The sequence below is a fragment of the Amia ocellicauda genome, chromosome 15 (assembly GCF_036373705.1).
Source record: "Amia ocellicauda isolate fAmiCal2 chromosome 15, fAmiCal2.hap1, whole genome shotgun sequence".
Taxonomy (NCBI): Eukaryota; Metazoa; Chordata; class Actinopteri; order Amiiformes; family Amiidae; genus Amia; species Amia ocellicauda.
In genome coordinates this window covers 6,157,593-6,183,174 of record NC_089864.1, presented here as the reverse complement: position 1 = coordinate 6,183,174, position 25,582 = coordinate 6,157,593, and the positions used below count along the sequence as shown (strand labels likewise).

General features: G+C 38.0%; 2 protein-coding genes across 2 annotated transcripts; both read left to right on the top strand.

Annotated features, from left to right (window-relative positions):
* Window positions 1–1,769: 1,769 nt before the first annotated feature.
* Window positions 1,770–22,555, top strand: LOC136711071 (mucin-19-like). The gene is made up of 21 exons (XM_066687044.1): window positions 1,770–1,821; window positions 2,547–2,760; window positions 3,563–3,646; window positions 6,644–6,782; window positions 8,372–8,441; window positions 8,825–8,962; window positions 9,386–9,493; window positions 9,875–9,960; window positions 10,295–10,423; window positions 10,614–10,907; window positions 11,639–11,714; window positions 12,291–12,470; window positions 15,770–15,861; window positions 17,273–17,427; window positions 18,259–18,397; window positions 18,544–18,648; window positions 18,736–18,927; window positions 19,528–19,770; window positions 21,267–21,423; window positions 21,843–21,953; window positions 22,410–22,555. Exons 1-21 carry the CDS (start codon window positions 1,770–1,772, stop codon window positions 22,553–22,555), a joined length of 2,910 nt encoding a protein of 969 aa, XP_066543141.1.
* A 641-nt stretch (window positions 22,556–23,196) lies between these two features.
* On the top strand, window positions 23,197–25,486 carry LOC136711070 (uncharacterized). Its single transcript, XM_066687043.1, has 3 exons — window positions 23,197–23,209; window positions 24,643–25,247; window positions 25,364–25,486. Exons 1-3 carry the CDS (start codon window positions 23,197–23,199, stop codon window positions 25,484–25,486), a joined length of 741 nt encoding a protein of 246 aa, XP_066543140.1.
* The last annotated feature ends 96 nt before the right edge of the window (window positions 25,487–25,582 follow it).

Here is a 25,582-nt window from a genome sequence, read left to right as displayed (position 1 = left end):
AAGAAAACCTCTGTGAAATACTCATTTAAAACATAGCCACATCTTGTTCTATTTCTAAGCTCTTTGCATTGTTTCTTTCTATTTCCCTCTTTGCTTTCCTGATCTACATACAACATTTTCTTTCTCTTTTCTTTCTTTCTTTCTTTCTTTCTCTATTTTTTTGCATAATTCTATTAAGCCATTTTGGCCAATGTTGTTTGGTCCTGAATTTGCTAAGTTTTGGTACAAATTCCTCCTGAGCCTCTAGTAGTATATTTTAGAAATCCATCCATCCATTTTCGACTGAATCTGTATCCAGTGTTCCCCAGTCTAACTGGGCTCCACACTTCAAGAAAGATATCGCTGCTCTAGAGGCAGTTCAGATGAGATCAACCAGACTTATTCCAGGTCTGAAGGCAATGTCCTACTGAGAGACTGAGGAACTGAACCTTTTCACCCTGGAACAGAGGAGACTACGTGGGGACTTGATTCAAGTCTTCAAAATCATGAAAGGCATCGACCACATCAAACCAGAGAAGCTTTTCCAGATCAGCAGGGACACTCGCACCCGGGGACACAAATGGAAATTGGGCTACAAGGCATTCAAGACAGAAGACAGGAGACACTTCTTCACACAGAGAGGCGTCACAATCTGAACAAACTCCCCAGCGATGTGGTAGATGCTGAAAATTTGGGAACATTCAAAACTAGACTGGATAGGATCCTTGGATCACTTAGTTATTAATGGACACCAAATGAGCACGATGGGTCGAATGGCCTCCTCTCAATTGTAAACTTTCTTATGTTCTTATTTATGTTCTTATTCTAAGTACTGCCTTTTACCTTCTAAGTTTGCTTTTCCAAAATTGTAGACCATTGTTTTGTCTTTGTTTTAATAAAGTATGCCTCAAAGTTAACCATATTGTGATCACAGTTTGCCATTGGTTCTCTAACTAGTGTATCTCTGACTCGATCCTGGTCATTTGAAAATATAAAACCAATGAATGCGCTTTCTCTGGTTGGTTCCCTGACAAATTGAGTTAGAAAGCAGTCATTTACCATCTCAACCATTTCTACTTCTGCTTCTGTAGTCCCAACTCGACTTTCCCAGTCTATGTTTGGGAAATTGAAATCCCCCATTGTAACAGCCACATCCTTGCTACATGCAGTCCTGATTACACTGTACAATGCAACATCTTTCTGAATATCTGAGTTGGGTGGTCTCTCCGCACTCCTAGCACTAATCCTTCAGATCTTCTATTCAAAAGTATAATCCACAAAGATTCTGTTTCATTAGCAGGATCTAATTTGAGTTCTTCTTTGTGCCTATGGAAAATTTCTGGGATTTTTCATTTCAGCTCATGAAACATGGGACAACACTTTACATGCTGCATTTATATTTTGTTCAGTATAAAATCAATGAATAGAAGTAACTTTCACTGAATAATATCCTGCTGCTCTCTTTTACACCACTCGTGTTTTCAGGGGCTGCAGTCATGCAATAACAGTATTTAGAGATCACTCAAATCTCAGTTTATTAAATGTACAACATTATCATTAACATACCTGTGTAGATGGGGGATTTGTATTTCATGGTCAAGTGATTAAGGGTGTGTATGTAAGAATGTTGAATTGGCATGTTTGATTTTTGTTCGTTTTTTTATTTAATTCTTTAACTTCCTTGTATTATTCAAATTAGCAGAGGATGCCAGAGAATATATAGGGGACTGTCAGAATCAAATACTTCACTGGTTCAATATTGTTGGTTTCACCAGCCTGGTTCTGTCAACATGATAAAACTGGCTAGGCTGATATTTGTGGGTGTGCTGTTTCTGCTCACAGGTATGACCTCATATCATTAATTGACATTCATTGTATCATTTTGTAATTGTAAAATAATATTATCTGATGTAATGATTTGTTATTTGTCTTAATATTCTTTATAATCAGTATTGTTATTGACAATACAATGTATGTATTTATTTTACATTTAACATCTATTGTTTTCACTTGAGAATTGTTTATTCATGATTACAAATTCTAACTTTGTCACTGTTGAATGCAATTTGTTGACACTAATAACACTCTGGCTCATTCAGAGTGCTAAAATGAATGTTACTTCAATCCAGTATTCTTGCCTGTTAAAATATGATTTTGATTATTTAAATAACTGTTGACTGTGTCTTATTTAAAGGCAAAAACGATTTGGTCCAAGGTACCATTGAACAACCTCCAGGTAACTATCCCAACATTTAAATATATGAGAGCGAAAACAAATGAACTAAATCTTGGAGAACTGTCGAAATGATGTCACCTGAAACAGTTATAAGCAGTGTCCTTTGGCCCCAGATCCTGAACAAATCACTACACAGAAGCTAACTTTGATGTTATGAATACCTTTAAAAATTATTTAACAATGGATCCGTAGAACATAATTCTGCACTGCATTCAATATTCTGTAAAGTGTTTGAACTTATAATCAATACATGAATGCAATAAATGTACTAAGTAAATTAATAAAAACAGTTTTCTTTTATTTTAATGTGATCAATAAAATGTACCTTCAGCTGTGTGCAAAACATTTGGGAGTGGAATAATCCGCACTTTCAGTGACACTGTGAAGTACGTGCAAACCACCTGCCCGATTATCTTCAGCAAAGGTTCAAACTATGAGATAAAGATACAGAGAGGAAGCGACGGGCTGCTGGAGAAAGTCAGAATCTATGTCAATGACATCCTGATCGTTCTGCAAAATGGCAACATTACAGTTTCAAATACAAAGTAAGTACTGTTTAACTGTATGTGCATATAGGTGTTTTCAATTTTGAAACTGTTGTATGATTATTAATTTAGTTTAATATAGTTTTATTCATCACACTATGTGTTTATCAACGCTATCGTTTCATACTTTTTTGAAGTCTAGAGAAAAATGTACAGATTCCAGTTTAATGGACTGAATTAAAATAGGAGGAACTTCCTCTTTGTTGATTGAATAGTTTAATCTATTCCTCATATGGACAATATTTGTATTTTTAATATATGAAATATATATATATAACTTGAAATGCTTTCATGAAATACATTCCAATAATAAAATATTTGTATCATAGACTATAAAATATTTGTATTGTATAGTATAAAATGTATTTTGTAAATTAAGTTATTCATATACCTGTTCATTGTTCTGAGATATATTCCTCACTCATTGTATTCACATGAATATGTTATAAAAGCAGTGTTTTCAAACATAATTACACGGAAGTCTTCACATGGTTATTGATTTGCAGCACATATAAACTTTTTTTTTGTAATGCTGAAAGTCTCTTCCTTAGGTTTTAAACCTCCACCTGATTGTGGAAGTTCCTTTGGCTGCAGGAAACTCCGACTGATTGCTCTTTTCCTGTTTGGGACATTTTAGATCTTTGATTTGATACATGTCACGCTTAACTGACCTGATGTAGCAGTTCTATTCAATCACAGGGACATCCCATCTAGTAATAGCGCATGCCATACTCTGGTTATAGTATTTGACTGTAATGTACAGATACATAATTCTCTGTCTGTTACTCTTTACTCTTTACAGGGTCACACTTCCATACGATCACCAGCACGTGCACATCCATCAGTACGGCATCTACACTCAGCTGAAGGGCAGGAATGTAAAGCTGTCTGTATTTTGGCATAATGATGCTGAAAATAGCCATTTACTTTGGGTAAGGGGCCTTACATTAATTCATTCTTTTCAAATGTATATTATTAATACCTGGGAATCGGTTCAAAATATAGTATATATACATATTCTATAGCATAAGTGTCATATACTATAGCACAGTAGAATGAAGCATTTTGATAAGGAACAGTTGAATGTGAATATACATTGTCAAAAGACACTACTAGTGATACAGATGATAGAATGTACAGATCTCAATGTATTGAGATTTTGTTTCTAGCAGTATTCACTGTTGTTACATTTGACTAATTACTCCTGAACAACATTTTACAGAATTACATATCTTGCATATGTTGCCCATATAGTTTGGAGTTTAAGCAAACTGTTTACCCTGACAGTTAATTTTTTTGCACTTATTTAGCCTTCAATACCCCACCATGAAGTATTGTTAAGAATGTCCTATTATACAAACAAATCATATCTTCTTCCTAAGAGGAATGGGATACATTTATTTACATTCAGAAAATTAATAATACATATTCAGATTACCATGGGTTAATCCAAATACACAGCTTTGATACTCATCACAATTGAAAGCATTTTAAAACTGTAAGTAAAATATTAAAAAACAGCAAAAATACTTTGCATAAGTAAGGTAAGTTTCTTACAGAATTTGATGTTGAATATGAGTGTAGTAGTTTTTTTTTTTTTTTTTGTGTTGTGTATTGGACAGGTGGAACTGGACCAAAGTCTCATTAAGGACGTTACAGGTTACTGCGCTGGTCAAGATGATATAGGTAAATACTATATTTAGGAATCCATTGACTTTTAAACATGAAACACATGTATGTTGTTTGTTGTTGCATTCTGGAATAACATGATAACTTTTCCTTCTCCCAAATCAGATGAAAATGAATATCCCTGTGTAACATCAGAAGGAAAAAGTTCATGTCCAGGTGTTGACAGTGTAAGTCTCCTCTCAAATGTTCCAGTTCTTTGTGTGATAACTGTAGTACCCTGAGAAACAATTACTTTTTTGTTTGTTCTTCTGTCAGGTTTCTAATTCACCTTTTCATGTAATTTTAAGCCATACATATCGTGATTCAGAAAACAGCATTGCATATCTGCCTGGACAAATGCAAATTACCACATGCAACTAGAAGGACAGTACAGTAAAATATCAAACCGGTGGAACAGAAGTAAAAGTTGCAAACAGTGAAAACGGCTTATTGATTATGATTATGTTGACAACCTTAGTAACATGTTGCAATGTAGATGTTGCACAAAACGATGCAAAACCAATGTTCAGGAGTCATATGCTCAACATGTATTTAAAGACCCAGTGCATTATTTCAATGAACCAGAATGGGAGTAAAGCAGAGTACTCTCTCCACACAGGCAGACAGAATGAAACACAAGTCCCAGGAGCACCGCTAACTGTTGTGCCACTGTGCCCTCCACAAATTAACAAACCCAACCCCCCAAAAAATGTAATCCTGAACTTGTAATGTTTTTCTATTTGTATTTATTGTTTCAGGTTTGCGAAGAGACTATATCTGAATCTTTTATGGGATGTGCAGAGGATCCCGACTCATACATTGCTATTTGCAAAATGAATTATTGCAGTTTCAAAAACAGTTTTCCATTTCTATGTGCATTTTATGAGGACCTAGAGGGCCATTGTAAGGAAAATGATATGCCCCTGGATCCTCCGCCAAAAACAAACTGCCGTAAGTAACGCACATTCAATTACTGTTTTTAAACATTAGCGAACAAAATTAATAAACAATGACACTTTTTCCGCAAAACCAAAGAAATTAAATGGGACAAGTATATTACTTCCCAGCAGACAGACATACACAGGTTATGAACACTTACACTAACAGACTGAGCAGTATTTGGGTAATTTCTGTTGGATTTACATTTACATAATTATATTGTGGTTTTAGGCACATCTCATATGAACACAGCCTAAGCAGTGTATTTTTGCGTTTTTTTCTTCTTATAAATCCACATAATATCTTGTAATGTATTTTTGCTGATTCCACCTTTTCTCCTCACTCTCTGGTAAAATGTACTATATTATCATATAGTCAACATGTTAAGGTCAGTTGTATGTCATTGTTAATATTTGCTAAAACTGATTAACAACGGATGCGTAGTTTCTGAACTTTGTTTTCTCGTCCTCAAATGCAGCTGAGCCAACCTGTCCGCAACCACTTATATTTAATAGTGATGGCAAAGCCTTTATGGAGACCTGCTCAAATCCAACATTACCATCCAACGTGCCAAACACAAAGACTTGTTTATGCCCAGAAGGTACCATATTGCTGTTTTTGTTTATATACAGTTGAATGTATTCACATCCTTCTTTGAAACAACAATACAGCTTAATTGCTTATTATATTGAAAACAAACAAACAAATAAGTTGCCTACTTGGTGTGCAATTTTGTGTCACATGAAATCAGACAAAAAATGTTTAAATGTAAAAGTAAACTTTTAAATGCAAATATTATTATTATTATTATTATTATTATTATTAATAATAATAATAATAATAATAATAATAATAATAATAATATATCATTTTGGAGGATTGATTGAATTATCGTTAGACGCACAACAGTTTACTGTTTACCATGTCCCTGTTTGACTAGAATATATTTAAATATATTATTCACAAGTATGTGCTTTCAATAGGCATGCTGTATTTAAAAAGTAGAAAATAAACGTATTTATCTCCATGGCAGGTAAAGTCTTCAATGATCTTGGAGCAGAAAATAAATGTGTGGCTCTTGAAGAATGCCCCTGCACATATGCAGGGAAAGTGTATCCAGCTGGTAGAAAACATTCAACAAACTGCGAGTCATGGTGAGTTCGAGTCATTAAAAATATTATAAAACATACATTGCGATGGCCATCTATATGTATGACCGATAATATCTATATCTAGTTTATCATCACATTGGAATAACTTCATTCTTTTTACACAGTCAATGTACAAATGGGAAATGGGACTGTGATGAAAAACAATGCTCTTCAACTTGCTCCATCGAAGGAGGAATGTTTATTACCACCTTTGATGGTAAATTATACAGTCTGCCAGGAAAATGCAAATATGTAGTGGCTCAGGTAAGTTTCATCGCTGAGATTTTAATTTCACTGCCATCTGTATTTCTGCATGTGACTCATTAAGTAATTTAATTACAAATACAGTATTCACAATTACAGTACGATAGTGAGAATAGCGAGAATGTATTTTTTCATTAATAAATAAATGAAAAATCACTATTGGTACAACTGTCTTATTTACTTAAACTATCATTTTATGCTGCTTGTACAACAGGGCACACAAACAGGACATAGGGTATGTTCATAACATATAATCTGCCTTTGTTTCCAATCAGGGGGTAAATTGGACTGTAACAATTGAATTGGTTAAGGAAGTTGCCTTGGAAAATGTTGAACTTCAAGTTTTCCAGGTAAGCAGGTATCCATTCTAATAGAAACATTTTAAATATATTATAAGTAAGATACATGTAGACTAGAGATTTTGGACAGAAAATAATTTGGACTATTGACTGCATATTAAAGAAATGCAAATTCGCCTGTAAAACTATTTTAATTTGATAAGTATTCAGTGAAGACTACTACAAAATACAATATTCAAATTCCAGTATTAAATAACTTCAGACAGTGTGATGCCATTTGGTTAAGCAAACAAGCACGCAAGATATTGGTATTGAATTATGATAATGAACATTTGCTTTTGAAATGCGGCTGTGATTATGGATGTTGGACTTGCGTGCCAAAATTAAAAATAAATACACAGAGAAAATCATAAATAAATCTTGAAATACATACAAGAATACATAAATGATTAAATAAATGCTGAAGTAAATTATGAAATAAATGTAGAAATAAATAAATACATGGTCATTTATCTATGTATTTATTTCAACATTTATTTATTAATTGAATATTTAATATAATATAATTTAATATTATTTATTTATTTTCTATTTACATTTCTCAGAGCACTTTTACATTTCAAAGTGTCAACCGTTTTTACATATGACTGTGTCAAATTGGCTGTGGAAAGAGTGGACTCGCTCGATCACTGTGGGAGCGTTTTATTTCCTGTGCCAGTGTCGTATCACAGGCTTCACTAACATGTCTACTTTTCTTTCATTTCATTCTTTCTTTCAACTACCATACTCCAGATATTTCTTCCAGCACAATCGAAATGTAAAAGCGCACTGAGAAATGTAAACAGCAAAGCGGCAAATGGGAAATAAATACATGCTTAAATAAATAAATTAATATAATTTTAATGAATTCACGAATAAATACATGCATACATGTTTTGAAATAAATACATGAATATATAAATAAATGTTGAAATAAATACATAGATATATTAATGCCCATGTATTTATTTATTTATTTATTTATTTATTTATTTAAGCATGTATTTATACCCCCCACGGCAACACAATATATACAAACAGGCAACCAAAGCATGGCGTACAAAGATTACGTTTTACTTTTTTGTTGTAATTTGTGTAATTGAAAAAATGGTTTAAACAGAATTTTTAATGTATGCTTTTCAAACAATATATTCACAATAAAAATAGAAATAACCTTATTGTAGAAAATGGCTAGCTCACTGCTTTTAGAAGATCACTATTTCATTGAACGACATCCTTATAAATTTACAGAAAACCTACAAGTTCTCAAAGGAGGATATCAATCTGGACAATAAAGTACTCAATGAATTCTACCAATCAGGTAAGTTAATAATATATAATTGAAAGTGATACAATCTTAATAAAAAATAGAGCAAGTATTTTGTTTATATAGATTTTTTTTTTAAACCATGGAGTTCATCTTACAGTCTTTCACAGATATTACATTCCTTAAAGCACTTCATTGTTTCTTGCAATTTAACTTGTTCTTAATGTCCTTTAAAGAGGGAAACAGGGAAGTATGTTTATTTTTGGAAAATAAATGGATTTTATATCTTCATACATGTAATACTTTTGCAAGATGTTTTTATTTGGTTCGTTGCAGTGATAGTAATTCAGGATAACCTTGAATCAAACATATTTTCAACATGTATAAGTTATTTTGTTGTTAATATAATTTGTTTTGTACATTTTCAATTTCCTCAGACTATGTGACAGTATTCTGGCAGTCTTCAATGTACATCCAAGTAGTGACATCTTTTGGGCTGAAGATGCAAATTCAGACTTATCCTTTAATACAGGTATACTTGACGTTGCCTCCAGAAAAAAAAGGGACTACAAAAGGTAGGACTTTATTTAAAAATACTATCAAAATCACAGCAGCTACTATCAGTTCACCTTGCTTATCTATGTCACATCAATTCAAGGTAATGTTATTTATTTAAACGTTTTACCATTTAACACATATTTATATTTTAATTTACATTATTACCTACAAGAATTGTTATGAAAACAAGCTGTAATTTATTTACGGCGCTTAAGTTGAGAATTACCCTTCTGGTTCCAAGGTTTAAAGCAACTTCCTGTGATGAATGCTGTAAGGTTACTACCTAATTACAGGGTGCTTATAAGTGCTTATGAGGAGAGTTTGAAAGGGGAATATGGTAAACTTGCAGTAAACTAAGTTGTAGGTTTTATTTTCAGTTACTGTATGTTAATGTTTTGGGTTGTTTTGTAAATTTGTGTAATTTTTTTTGGTCTTATCAGGGCTGTGCGGAAACTTCAACGACGACATTACAGATGAGTTCACAACGAGCAGTGGGATCATAGAAACCCTTGCTAAATCATTTGCCATTTCATGGAAAATGGGGGATTGTGAGGAAATACCGATGTGCAGTAACACAGCACATGGTAATATGAATTTTAGATTCACTGTTTCTTTCTGTAGATAATCTTCCATGTAATTATATATAATAAAAAACGGAAGAACATGCATTGGCTTTGAATTAGGCATTCTGCTGCTCCAGCAGGTCCTTCCTCATCCTCACTAGAGGGAGCTGTTGCTCCAACAAACATGCAAGTTAAGGGAGTTTCCCCTTCACTCCATTCAACTCTCTGGGATGGTCTGAAGCTCTGGAACATTGTAGTCCCTGATGTCAATTTCAGTTAAAACATGATAGAGATTTATCTTAAAATATGAACTCGAATTCAACTTTAACAAAAATCTGAATTTTGAGTTATCTTTCAAGTCGGAAGCACTGCCCAATGGGGAGGGGTTTCCACGCACTTCTGTTGTAACCCGATCGAAGCGTCACTCTGTCAAAGCTGACATTGGCTCCTGTGTCAGTCAATCAAACAGCTCCCTTCCTACTTAATCTTGGTCTGTCATAAGAGACCTTGCCCGCGAGAGGGGCTCCTCCGCCGGCTTGCACCCACACTACAGCCCACAGCTGCGGCTCTAGGAGGCCTCGCTCTCTCAGCTTGCTGGGATCGAGCTCTGCTACGCTACGCTACACCTGCACAACACTTGTATCCCACACTCCGGTGTCTGGATACACAGTGTTCTGCCTGGCAGCAAGGTCTCCGTTTGATGTTGCAGTCGCTAGGCGCTCCCCTGTGTGAACTCCACCATCACCACGCTGGTTGCCATGTGACCTGGCCTGCCCCAACATTTAGAGTCGCATGATGGAGACCCTGCTCCAGACGGACTATGAGGCTGCAGCCCAAGTGGCCCACCTGCATAACACCGAAAGCCTGCAGGCCCTCTACCTGGCCCAGCTGGCTGAGCCCCCGGACACAGCCACTGCATCATAGGCCCCGCCCCCTATCACAGAGATTGTGGCGGCGGCCGACCTTCTGGTCACCGTGATGCGTCACAGCACAAGGGCAACTGGATGCTCCTTGGCAGCCATTGTGGCAACTCTCCAATTGGCAACACCAAATTATATCAGTTGGCTACTCCCTACAATTTCAGACACGTCCACCCCCCTTCCAGGGCTTGGTGTGGATGCGAGTGAGGGACCTGTTGCAGTGTGCAGCACTTTGCGTCAAAATCGCTGCTCTCTTGGAGAAACAAACAGGAGGGATTCTATTCCACTTAGTTCCCAAGAAAGATGGCGGTTTCCGCCCCATCTTGGATCTGAGACGCCTGAACCGCCACCTGAAGGTCTTGTGTCTGAAGGTGTTGCGCTTCAAGATGCTCACCCTGTGGACCATGTCCCAGGCCATCATGCTTGGCGACTGGTTCACCACAGTGGATCTGAAAGATGCTTACTTTCACATCCCCATTGTGCAGGAAGTTACTATGCTTCGCCTTCGAACACATCAATGTCCTGGAGCCACAAGCAGTGTCACTTTCTGCCAGTCCTATGGGTCAGACATGTGCTGGTTCAGACAGACAACAAAGGCATCTCAACAGGCAAGGAGGTCTCCGGTTGTGCAGACTGTATCGTCTATCACACTGTTTGCTTTTATGGACGCAGCCTTGGCTCCCTTCCATCAGAGAAGTTCCCAGTAGAGGGTGACTGTGGTCCTCGCTCCTGAGCAGCCCAGTTGTGGCCCCTGTCTGGAGTTGTGTTAGAGAGGCCCCCCTAGCGGTATGCCTCAGGGTACGCTCCCTTACCAGCTTGCTGCCTCCTCCTTTTGAAGGTTTTGTTATACAGCGACCCCTCCCCCTTGGGCAGTGCTTCTGACTGCAACCCCAGTTATCTGAAAAAGGAAGGACTGCCCAGGTCAGGGGGGAGTTAAAGCTCCCGGCAAAAGAGGAAGTTCCTGTGTGTGCATCACCTTTTATACAAACAGGAAGAGGGAAGGGATCTGTTTGAGTGACGGGCATAGGGGCCAATGGCAGCTTTGATAGTGACATTATGCACTGAAGTGCGTAGAAACCCCTTCCCCTTGGGCAGTGCTTCCTTTTTCAGATAACCAGGGTTGCATTTGCAACCTATCATTTGCAAATGTTAAAAATGCACATAATTAGTGCTGATTTGATGTAAATGTGTTATTTGTTTTATACGACAGAAATATATGCAAAAGAAAAGTGTGATTCCATCAGAGACCCTGATGGCAAATTTAAGGCATGCCATGACCGTGTCCGGTATGACAACTATGTCAAGGTGAGCTCATTTAAGAAGTTTAACAAGATTGAAATGTCACCAATAAACTATTTAAAGCACTGAGGGATATCTCCTGATTTCATGTCAAGATTATGAAACACAGTATCAAATTATATTTTTAAAAAGTTAAATAAAAACATTATTAAATATAAAATGTTCATGTCACACAATAACAAATATCATTTTTTGTCAGATTTGTCAAGAAAGCGTATGCCAGTGCAGTATAAATATTGAAGATTGCCTGTGTGCTGCCCTTGGGAATTATGCAAAAGCTTGTGCTGCTCTGGGCATCATGGTGGGAGACTGGAGAAGTGACCACTGTCGTGAGTTTAAACTATTTGTTGTAGATGTATTGGTGTTTATGTTACCCATCAGTACTCTGCATGACATATTCCTTCATTTATCAACTTTAAAACGTTGATTTGCAGCAGATTGTAACAGTCTTGTGGCTCATTAAAATACAATTGGTAATTGCACAGCTACTGCTTCATATATTTTAGGGGCATCGAATCCCAAGAATCAGAACTTATTTAAAACGTGTATACATATCATTCCAGTTCCAACATGTCCCAACAATCAGAAGTTTGACTACAACATGAATGCCTGTAATCACACCTGCCGCTCGCTCTCTGAGTATGATGTCACCTGTGATGTGAAACACGCACCGGTGGATGGGTGCGGCTGTCCAGAAGGCACCCACATGAACAGCGATGGTGCCTGTACAACAAAGGCAAAGTGTCAGTGTTACTATAAGGATGAAGTTGTTCCCCCAGGCCCCATTACAATTGATGGGCATTCATGGTGAGTTTCTTCAGCATAGTGAAAATACCACCGCTTTCAGACTTGGCTTTAGGCTTGTTTGGCTTTAGAAAAGATGTCTGTGTGTATCATGGGAATCTGATAGACACTGAGATTCCAAATGAAAGGTCTTAAAGGTATGTGTTTTGCATATGTAGCACCAGATAACATATTGATTGTTGTTAATTTTTTATGCTTTTATTTATTGGCATTCCTAGTTCTGTGCATTATCTGGAAAACATAAACTGTGCAGAATACAACAATGCAGTAAAGGTGCTTGAATTTGGCAAGCATGAATGCATGGGCTTTGGATTAACATTGGAGTTCCTTAACTAATATGATACAAACCTTAGCAGACAATAATAACACAGACAAGAGCACTATGGTGCCCATGTAACCACATAACATTGTGGCAACATTGCAATAAAGTGAGCACAGAACAATGTGAAGTTGTGGCAGCAAAAGTGTTGACTCCAGTCTCAAAATCTTATAGCGCTACAATGGCAAAATCAAAACACAGAATAAACAATTGCAGTACAATGAAAAAAAAAAATCAGTATAGATGATACAGTTGCGCTTGATACGTGTTGATCTAGAGTGTAACATTCGCACATTGCAGACAACACTATTGTGCAACACACAGACGACACTAACAACTCAGTGTTGTTAGGGTAATATGTTTCTGCAACATTCTTACATACTGTCTTTGTCAGAACCAAAATACAATCAAATTACAACCTCACACAATGAGGCAACTTGTTTTCACCTCCAGGAGTAAATCAGGAGGAAAACGTTTTCTTTCGGCTGTGTTTACCTGTGGTAATTACTACACAAATAAGACGGCACACTCAAACAACCCCAAATTATTTCGTATTGTATTAAAGTTCCAATGCAATATATTTAAAAACTTACACTTTTTGTATTTTTATTTCAGCAACTGTAATGATGGGACACTTAACTGCACTGAATACAGTAAGTTTCATTTCAGTTTTAATTTGTCACATGTTATTCATATATTTATATTCATATTTATATTACATTTCATGTGAATCATTATTATCCTTCCAAATCAAATGAGGTTTAAACAAGTATTTTATTTTTACTTTAGATCCTCGGTGGATATTGATTCTTTCATGCATTTCATACACTGTTAAGTAATATTAAGAAATCTATAACCTATAACTTAGCAGTAGAAGAGAAGAACTTGGTTTTGCCAGTACCCCATTCATACGCGTATTTAGGAGAAGATATTAAAATGGCTGTACCTCCCTTCTAATTAATTAAATTACAACAGTTACTATGATGAGGGGAACATTAGGCTTTACTGTGATGTATGCAATAAACTTCATGTGCAAAGCAAAAGAAAGACTCGATTCCTTCATTTTACATGGCATTGTAATGTGTCAGAGACTAACAGGGGTGGATTCAGGTGCATACTCAACTAGCTGGCAAAGGTACAAAAGGGGGAGATCCAATAATCGTAGTCGAGGATAGTCAAGAGGTAAATCGATCGGGCAGACAGACAAAACAGGGAAATCCAAAAAGGGAGGTCGAAAGGAGCAAGTGATAGGTCAAGGACACTAATGCCCCATTTCCACTGGCAGATGCATCCGGCCCTGGACGCTTAAACGGGTGTTTCCACTGGCTAAGCGTCTGGACGCGTCCGTGTTTTCTGGCCGGTTAACTCTCTGCTGCCAGACATGGCCGTAAGCGTCTTTCACCCACTGAGGAAATACTTCTCTTTCAGGAGCGGAGGTGTGCGCTGAACTTGTAGACAGACAGTGAAGAGATCAGCCACATTATGTCGGAAGATATAATCTCAAGTGCCGTGTGCGATCACGAAGAAATTACAGTTTTATTAGCAGCATGGAGTGAAATCCACGTACAGAAACAATGACTGCTTACAGTTAATATCGGAGTGCATTAAACACTTGGATTTCACAGGACCGGTGCAGTGACTGACTAGTTAAAATAAACTGAAGGATAATAATCGGATCGTAGCAGACGATTTTATTAATATTTTATGAATAACTGGCCGGTGTTTCAGGCTGTGTTGTGTGAATGGTGTGCAGGGCAATCCGCAGACAATCAGTATGAAGGCGAACACGATTCAGTTAACGTGTCCATTTACAAGTTAAATTAATGAATAAATAAATACAGCAGACCTGGGTTTCCCTCTAAAACATTAAGGACTGGTTTAATAAATGCATCCATAAACGCCATGACTGAGACATGCACACTTTAGTTAAATTATAACCTGCTATATTGTAGCTGGATGATTAATTGTGAAACTTGTGTATTGTTTCAACTGTAACTTGCCCTGGTTAAGGACGTCTGTTAAGTAAATTATAAATAATACAGCAAAAAGTATTGATTGCAGTTACAAATCTGCAGAAAGAGTAATAAGTTAAGGGAGTCATGCTGTGCTGTTTAACATACATATATACTAGCACAAATGATGATGATGATAATAACAACACATATTTGCTATTTAGTATTATTGTTGCACATGGAAATGTATTCTTATGGGGACATGCTTGTCTGAATATAATGTTGTCTACACGTTTAGCTCTTCCTAATATCTCTTAACAGAAATGTGTATTTATTACGCTGTTTACAATCATGTAAAGCAGAAAGAGAATAAAACAGATACAAAAGTCCTCTCCACGTCAGGCTGTATCGCTCCTAGTGTTGCTCCCTGTCTTTGTTTTTAAAACGATACGCAAACCAAACCCACAATCGCTGCTCCTCCCATAAGAGGGACGGACTTCACAATGGCCTGGTTTTAAAATAAAAGCACTGGGACATGGCAAGGCACGGCACGCCACGGATGCTTAAGCCAGTGGAACTGAGGCATAAGAGATGTGGGAATGCTTAGACATGACTCAGCGATGGAGACAAGACTTAGCAGTGACTGAAGGCCAAACTGGGGTTTAAGTGCAGGGCAGAGTGAAGTCAGTGGACCTGGTAGGGAAAGGTAGAACCAATGAGTGCAGAGGGATGTTGGGACAAGTGCACATGGTGATGTGGAATGTTAATGTAATGATTGGTAATTTGGAGAGGGAGCCTGACTAGTATTCGGGTGATGAGGGTGAACAGGGGACATGGAGCGAGCAAGCCTGACAGACATGGTGAGAAAATCAATTGCCCTGCTTGTCTTTGACAGAGGTGCTTTAATTCAAGTGCATGTAAATCCAACCAGTGTATGTAAACCATTTTGCCTTCTGTGTTCCTCCAGGCTGCACAGAAGTGGGAAAAATATTCATCCATTGCTCTAATTCATCAGTAAGCACAAGGAGAAGGACATGTGAAAGTTTAAATAAGCCGGAAGTAAGTTTAAGTAATGAAAAAGACAATGCAGCTAATGTATTTATAAATGTACACAGATCAGCCATAACATTATGACCACTGACAGGTGAAGTGAATAACACTGATAATCTCGTTATCATGGCACCTGTCAGTGGGTGGGATATATTAGGCAGCAAGTGAAAATTTTGTCCTCAAAGTTGATGTGTTAGAAGCAGGAAAAATGGGCAAGCGTAAGGATCTGAGCGACTTTGACAAGGGCCAAATTGTGATGGCTAGTTGACTGGGTCAAAGCATCTCCAAAACTGTAGCTCTTGTGGGGTGTTCCCTGTCTGCAGTGGTCAGTACCTATCAAAAGTGGTCCAAGGAAGGACAGGGTCATGGGCAGCCAAGGCTCATTGATGCACGTGGGGAGTGAAGGCTGGCCCGTATGGGCCGATCCAACAGACGAGCTACTGTAGCTCAAATTGCTGAAAAAGTACATGCTGGTTCTGATAGAAAGGTGTCAGAACACACAGTGCATCGCAGTTTGTTGCGTATGGGGCTGCGCAGCCGCAGACCAGTCAGGGTGCCCATGCTGACCCAAGTCCACTGCCGAAAGCGCCTACAATGGGCACGTGAGCATCAGAACTGGACCACGGAGCAATGAAGGAAGGTGGCCTGGTCTGATGAATCACGTTTTCTTGCGTCGCTTACCTGTAGAACACATGACACCAGGATGCACTATGGGAAGAAGGCAAGCCGGTGAAGGCAGTGTGATGCTTTGGGCAATGTTCTGCTGGGAAACCTTGGGTCCTGCCATTCATGTGGACATGTACTACCTACCTAACCATTGTTGCAGACCATGAACACCCTTTCATGGAAACGGTATTCCCTGATGGCATTTGCCTCTTTCAGCAGGATAATGCGCCCTGCCACAAAGCAAAAATGGTTCAGGAATGGTTTGAGGAACACAACAACAAGTTCAAGGTGTTGACTTGGCCTCCAAATTCCCCAGATCTCAATCCAGTCGAGCATCTGTGGGATGTGCTGACCAAACAAGTCCGATCCATGGAGGCCCCACCTCGCAACTTACAGGACTTGAAGGATCTGCTGCTAACGTCTTGGTGCCAGATACCACAGCACACCTTCAGAGGTCAAGTGGAGTCCATGCCTCGACGGGTCAGGGCTGTTTTGGCGGCAAAGGGGGGACCTACACAATATTAGGCAGGTGGTCATAATGTTATGGCTGATTGGTGTATTTTGTGGACTGTTGTCCATAAAGTTGTTGTTGTTGTTTTTGAGGCCATTAGTTTATAGTTCAGTGCACTTTGAAGACTGAACAGGCAGCTGACAATGCAATGACAAAAAGAAGATCCACATTAATTATAATCTCAATGGATATTGCTATATATGATATAAGGTTAACTGGTTAATTTCCCCCCTGTTTTGGTAGCTTTACAGTGAAAACTGTAAGAGTGGCTGTTACTGCCCAGAAGGAAGATATGAAAATCACAACAGATTATGTGTTCCTCAAGAACATTGCACGTGCACGTTTGGTGGAGAAGTGTACGAAAGTGGACAAACTGTGATAAACAACTGTCAGGACTGGTGAGCATAAAACAGAGCCATGAAATGACAGGCAGAAGACGTAGAAAAGTTGCAAGATGAAAGTAAACAAGTTCATATATGGAGCTACGGACAACAGGAAGCATTTTAAAAAACACACACTTATAGTTTATGAACAGAATTCATAGTAAATGTCATAATAAAGGACATACAGGATATATTGTAATATTCAATCAGATTATGAGTATGTCATAGCAATATTGAAAAGCTAAGGAATCTGGTTTGGGTTAAGGGCAAGAGAAAAATACAAATTAATGTGTCCAGGTGCCTGTAGTTAATATTATAACTAATATGTGGATATACTATGAATTTAGTAGTTTTTAGATAATCTTTCAATGAACAGGAGAGAAAATGTAGATATTTTAATACAATTTACATTGAAGATAATGATAATTATAACACCGTGTAACATTTTTTTTTTGTTCCTGTTTAGTAAGTGTTATTTCCTAATTGCTTATGCCTCAAAAGTATAGAAAATGGCTATTATTCCCCACAAACTTTGCTTTTGTGAGCAGGACAGTGATATTTTCAAATTGAACTATTTCCAATTTCGTTCACATAAAGTCAGAAAAAATCAACATATGAATCCAAATGAACATGTATTTATGTTAAAGTAATACGAAAATGACTACAAAAGATTTAGAAGTGAGTAGTTTTTCGAGACAGTATACTACAGTATAATCATCAATCTTGAAAAACTACTCACTTCTAAATCTTTTGTAGTTTACAAATTGTTTGCAAATTTAATTTTGTTACATCTGCCTCAGATTGTCAGAATACATCATGACGTCAGTGTTTCTCGTTGCATTGCAGTACATGTACAAACGGAATATGGATTTGTTCTGGGAAGCTCTGTCCTGGGAAATGCCAAGTTTATGGAGACGGGCACTACCAGACATTTGATTTAAACTGGTTCAGATACGACGGGAATTGTGCCTATACCCTTGTAGAGGTGAGATCAAAAGGAGTCATTCAAAACTGCAGTTGTAACCAGAGGAGTTTAAGTTCTTATGAGGTTTCTGAAATGTTTACTTGGTTGTTTATTGATCATTTATTCCCACAATTAAAACCCTGAATCCCTCCTATGTGCTCTTTCAGGATGACTGTGGTGATGGGAACGGAAGTTTCCATATAAGGTCCGAAAGCGTCCCCTGCTGTGATGAGGCGCTGACGTGCTCCCGGGCTATTGTAGTGGATCTCGTGGTATGAACTCTTTCTCCCTCGTTCATTCACAGCATTGATTGAAACATTTTTATTCCTGTTACCTAATGTTTCTATATATTTCTACAGGATAAGGTGACGCTAACATTAGATGACATGACGGTGAAAGTAAATCCACAAAACGTTACTTGTGAGGCTGAACCGATGTACTCAGTGCATACAGTGGGTCTGTACATAATAATCTCACTTCCAGAACAGGGAATTACTTTGATATGGGACAAGCATACAAGAGTCACCATTTTTCTGGATGCGATGTGGAAAGTAAGTGGATATTTTACATTGTTAAAATTATTTACAAGTAATTATTCAAAATAATTCAAAGTTGTATACAAATAGGACCTATACATTCATTTAAAGTTACAATATATAGTTTAACATACAGACGGGTGACAAATTAAAGGAAAAACCTGAATAAATGAGTGGAGAAACATAACAAATGCAGATGCCTCCAAACAGGTGTACTGCATGATTTAATTAAGCAATTAACATCCTATCATGCTCTTCGCAGTCACCAGATCTCAACCCAATTGAACATCTATGGGAGATTTTGGACCAACGTGTTAGATAGCGCTCTCCACCACCATCATCAAAACACCAAATGAGGGAATATCTTTTGGAAGAATAGTGTTCATCCCTCCAGTAGAGTCCAGAGACTCGTACAATCTGTGGCAAGAGCACTGAAGCTGTTGTGGTGGTTAGTGGTGGCCCAACACCTTACTGAGACACTTTTTTTTGTTTTTTCCTTTAATTTGTCACCTGTCTGTACATCAGCCTAATATATGTTTTACATTTATATTACACGTTCAAATATTGTGAATTTTAATTATTTTACTATTTTACTTTTTATTATTTCATTGTCAGAATAAAGTGTGTGGCCTCTGTGGAAACTTTGATTCCAACGCTAAGAATGACCTGCAGACCAGAGCAATGTCGTCAGTGACCAATGTGCTGGAGTTTGGGAACAGCTGGAAAACACCTGGCGCGCGCTGCTCAGACACTGTGAACCAGATTTTCCCGTGCGAGAAGTACTCATACTGCTCCACATGGGCAGTCAGGAGGTGCCAGATTATTCTAAGCCCAACATTTGAATCATGTCACGCAAAGGTAAAATACAGAAGTGTGTGAAACTCTTTTAAATAAGAAGACTAGAATTTGCATGAGGGATCTTGAAGGAAGGTTTGAAAATGTGTGAATCTGAGAAAGTCAAATACATTTTAAGTGTTGTTCGTTTCGTTTGGAGATATATGTGAAACCTCTGATTATGACAAATCGCATCAGGATGTGGATCAATCCAAGCGGAACGAGAAGACTAGAAACGGATGCTCTCGGTTAGTTTGAAAGTGAACCTGGCACATTTATGGCATTGCTCTGCCAATTTGACTGCAATGTGAGAGCAAATGCATTCACTTGGAGACGAAGTGCTCCACACAGAAAACCGAACTGTGGAAGTGACGCACTGACATGCAAAAAAACTGCCGCTTTGTTGAAGCGACTACAAGCAACAATGTTAAGATTTTCACAATCAACTGTTTGATTGTCTTTGGTTGAAATACAAGCATAAGGTTTAGTAAAAGGCATGCCTCCACAGAAGCTGCCATAGTTTGAAATTAGTAATATTCTTTAGATGGTGCTAAAACTGGCAATGATCTTGCTTATGCTCCATTTCTTCTGCGGTAGAGCAGAAAAGATAGCAAGATGCAAGATTTTATCTGCAGTGAACTTTTGCTCAAATAAACTGCAAGAGAACCACACACATTTGGAAAAGTTCTGGTCTGCATGAATCTGCTGCTGGATGTCACAAACTAATTTGAAATTCGCTTTCAAAGAAATACAAATTTTGATAAATTGTACCTGGTGTGAAGCAGACAGTAGTTTGCACAATAATTAGAATCGTGGTTTACTTGCAAATAAACACACTTTGTTCCAGTTTATTTTAATTTAGTTTCACACCAAGAAAATTGTATCAAACTTGAATTTCTTTGAAAGAGAATTCAAGTCTGTTTGTGTCTACTTACAGCTTCACATTGCACATTTCCAAACACCCAGTTCTCTTGCAGTTTACATGTGCAGAAGTTAAAAAAGGAAATATTTTCATGCAGTGGCCTTGCTCTTCCTTGCCTTTACTTGGTGCTATTTGGTACTCTCGGACCACACAGAGAGATCATTGCATATTTCAGTGAAGACATTTTGCGATTATAATTTAGTTTGCTGATTTATAATTTAGTGTTTTTTTAAAATATACATTTTTCAAATGTTTAGTTGTTATACTGTAATATCAATGCATACCCTGCTAACACAAAATGTTACCACAACATTATACAACATTGCCACAATGTTGTGTTAGCTTGGTAGTATTTATTCAAGTATTACTGTGTGGCACAACCACTTAAAGACTGTTACGCTGATTTTAATAAGTGCTCAATTAATCTAATATTTAATCAACTAATGCACATTGATTAACCGATCAAATATTTTAATCGACTGACAGTCCTATTAAAAATGTATTTAATGCTTTACTTTCCCTCCAACTATAGCACGTTTTCCCCAGAGACCATGCATCTGTAGAGTTCACACATGAACATATTTCTCTGTCATGTCAGGTGGAAGTGAGTCCCTATTACGATGCCTGCGTAGAAGAATCGTGCTCGTGTGAAATGGAAGGCAGATTCCTTGGCTTTTGCACAGCTGTGGCTGCGTACGCCGAAGCCTGCAGTGAGAAGGGAGTTTGTATCAAATGGCGGACCCCCGACTTGTGCCGTATGTATGCAAGATCCTGCATTTCAGACTATGACATGGACTAACCCACCTGCCAATACTTAATTACAATTACAAATGTTGAGGATGGATTTTAGTTTTTCTGGGGATTTTTCATTGTACATCAAGTTGTGTGTTTGCAATTTTCTGTTGGTGAATGCTTTTCTTTGCTTTGGTCTACAATTGATCCCATACAGTTCATCAAAGAACAAGAAAGTATTTTACATTCTCATGAGCACACACTTAAAAAATCTCTTTGTTTTGGAATGATGTTTCTGTTTCTTAGAAATGAAAAGGAAGTTGCAGTAATTGTAGCCATTTTAATGTATGAAATCAACACATGAATTATATAATTAAATGAATATATCCTTTTCTCTTTTTTAAGGCTACTGATAAACATATGAGTTGTTCTGTCTTTGCAGCTGTGTACTGTGACTATTACAATGAACAAGACAAGTGCAGCTGGCACTATGACCCCTGTGGGAGTATCCAGACATGTGGCCGGAACAACAAGTTCTCTGGAAAGCTTGAAGGTGGGTATGGATTTCGTGATCATCAGCTAGGTGACTCTGCCATTCATGGGTGGGAAGAGAGTGCCCTCTTTGCAGCATTAAGTGCTTGTGTGATAACAAGAGAAAGGAAAAAGACCCCGGGGTCCACAGAGCTAAGACTACCTTTTGGATCCCTTGACATTTAATTGTCATTCTTGAGTTCGCCTCTTCAGGCTGATTTAGTGTCTGTTGGAGAACGGCATCCATAATGTGCATAAACAATTACAATGTGTCCTTTGGTCTCAACTTCTTATTGATATCAAAAAAGTGTTGATCATGTGACTGTCTTAAGAAGAATTTGAAATACCTTTTGAAGAATGTAAAACCATACAGGTAACGACAGCCTGCTTTGATATATAACAAGCAAGATAATGACAGGATAGTAGATGTGACATACATAAGTATATAAGTAACAGATCTCTGTTTGTGTTCATACAGGTTGCTATCCAAGATGTCCTACAGAAACTCCATATTTTGATGAGAACTCTGGCAAATGTTCTGCTTTGGGAAACTGCAGCTGTTTATATAACGAATTAGTACTGAAAGCTGGTGACAGTTTATCTATCTGTGGAAATAAATGGTAAGATATTCAGTTGTGTATGAAATTTGAATTATTCTTTTAAATAATTGTACAATGTATATACACAGATGTATGAATTTATGTATGTTTACAGACTTTATTGTGTAGATACACCGATCAGCCATAACATTATGACCACCTACCTAATATTGTGTAGGTCCCCCTTTTGTTGACAAAACAGCCCTGACCTGTCGAGGCATGGACTCCACTAGACCTCTGAAGGTGTGCTGTGGTATCTGGCACCAAGACGTTCGCAGCAGATCCTTCAAGTCCTGTAAGTTGCGAGGTGGGGCTTCCATGGATCGGACTTGTTTGTCCAACACATCCCACAGATGCTCGATTGGATTGAGATCTGGGGAATTTGAAGTCAACACCTTGAACTCATTGTTGTGTTCCTCAAACCATTCCTGAACCATTTTTGCTTTGTGGCAGGGCGCATTATCCTGCTGAAAGAGGCCAATGCCATTAGGGAATATCGTGTCCATGAAAGGGTGTACATGGTCTGCAACAATGCTTAGGTAGGTGTTACGTGTCAAAGTAACACGCACATGAATGGCAGGACCCAAGGTTTCCCAGCAGAACATTGCCCAAAGCATCACACTGCCTCCACCAGCTTGCCTTCTTCCCATAGTGCATCCTGGTGCCATGTGTTCTCCAGGTAAGCGACGCACATGCACCTGACCATACATGTGATGTAAAAGAAAACATGATTCATCAAACCAGGCCACCTACTTCTATTGCTCCGTGGTCCAGTTCTGATGCTCACATGCCCATTGTAGGCACTTTCGGCAGTGGACAGGGGTCTGCGGCTATGCAACAAACTGCGATGCACTGTGTGTTCTGACACCTTTCTATCAGAACCAGCATGTACTTTTTCAGCAATTTGAGCTACAGTAGCTCGTCTGTTGGATCGGACCACACGGGCCAGCCTTCGCTCCCCACGTGCATCAATGAGTCTTGGCCACCAATGACCCTGTCGCCGGTTCACTGCTTTTTCTTCCTTGGACCACTTTTGATAGGTACTGACCACTGCAGACCGGGAACACCCCACAAGAGCTGCAGTTTTGGAGATGCTCTGACCCAGTCATCTAGCCATCACAATTTGGCCCTTGTCAAAGTCGCTCAGATCCTTACGCTTGCCCATTTTTCCTGCTTCTAACACATCAACTTTGAGGACAAAATGTTCACTTGCTGCCTAATATATTCCACCCACTGACAGGTGCCATGATAACGAGATTATCAGTATTATTCACTTCACCTGTCAGTGGTCATAATGTTATGGCTGATCGGTGTATATGCCACAACTATTTTCATCCCTAATTTTTAACTATACATCATTAGCAAACCAACATATCTGAGTAAGTGGTACTATTTCCTGTTTTAAGATTATGTAACTTCTCAATTTATACTTTCAGTGTTTGCCAGGATGGATCAATACATTGTGTTCGTAAGTAAACACAAATCATCCCTCTCTTTTAATTACTATAAATAACCGTATTCAAATTTTACTAAAAAGGAACAATATGTTTTAACTATTGGCATGTGAAAAAAAGATAAAATGTCAGTGGATTTTGGAAAATACTTTACTATAATTATAGCTTATTTAAAAAGATGAAATCATTATCTTCCATCAGGTTTACATGGTTTAAAGCAAGGAGATACTGTGTGATAGACCACAGCACATATAGAGAGATAGGATTAACATCACATGGAAGACAATTCAGAACATTGTTAGGATGTCTATGTTAAGTACATTGATACCAGAACTTGCTGTTGATTTAAATTGCACAATCACAATAGGATGGAGTGATTGCAGCTCAAAAACACAATTCCATTCTATATGGACGATCTAGAGGAAATATTTAGATGTCAATGTTACAGTGAATATTTTTGCATTTGCCCTTAAAGGTGATATTTTGTGGCTATCTAAATATTCAAATGCTGTAAAATGACATTGCAACCTCTGTTGCAATTTTAAATGCATTATTTTTACAGAAATTAATTATACATTCTGATTCTTTCCTTGTTTTTGTATGTTAGATAAAAAACACTAATATTTATTTATTTATTTATTTATTTTTCACTTAACAGCAACAACACCACCACCACCACCAACAACAACAACTGTATCAACCACAACAACTCTCACCCCAACAACAACTGAATCATCCACAACAACTTTCACCCCAATAACAACAACTGAATCATCCACAACAACTGTCACCCCAACAACAACAACTGAATCATCCACAACTACTGTCACCCCAACAACAACAACTGAATCATCAACAACTACTGTCACCCCAACAACAACTGAATCATCCACAACAACAACAACAACTGAATCATCCACAAAAAGTGTCACCCCAACAACAACAACTGTCATGCCAACAACAACTGGATCAACCACAACTACTGTCACCCCAACATCAACAACAATTGGATCAACCACAATGACTGTCACCCCAACAACAATAACAACAACAACTGGATCAACCACAACTATTGTCACCCCAACAACAACAACAACTGGATCAACCACAACGACTGTCATGCCAACAACAACTGTCACCCCAACAACAACAACAACTGAATCATCCACAACAACTGTCATGCCAACAACAACAACAACTGGATCAACCACGACTGTCACCCCAAGTACAACAACAGCAACAACTGAATCATCCACAACAACTGTCATGCCAACAACAACAACAACTGGATCAACCACGACTGTCACCCCAAGTACAACAACAGCAACAACTGAATCATCCACAACAACTGTCACTCCATCAACAGCTGTCACCCCAAGAACAACAACAACTGGATCAACCACAACGACTGTCACCCCAACAACAATAACAACAACAACTGGATCAACCACAACGACTGTCATGCCAACAACAACTGTCACCCCAACAACAACAACAAGTGAATCATCCACAATAATTGTCACGCCAACAACAACAACAACTGGATCAACCACGACTGTCACCCCAAGTACAACAACAGCAACAACAACAACTGAATC

Coding starts and splice junctions, on each gene's coding strand:
- LOC136711071 (XM_066687044.1), top strand. CDS start 1,770: ATGATAAAACTGGCTAGGCTGATATTTGTGGGTGTGCTGTTTCTGCTC. Junction 17,428..18,258: donor ATAAACAACTGTCAGGACTG/GTGAGCATAAAA, acceptor GTTGCATTGCAG/TACATGTACAAACGGAATAT. Junction 18,398..18,543: donor GTGCCTATACCCTTGTAGAG/GTGAGATCAAAA, acceptor GTGCTCTTTCAG/GATGACTGTGGTGATGGGAA.
- LOC136711070 (XM_066687043.1), top strand. Junction 25,248..25,363: donor CTGAATCATCCACAACAACT/GTCATGCCAACA, acceptor TGTCACCCCAAG/AACAACAACAACTGGATCAA.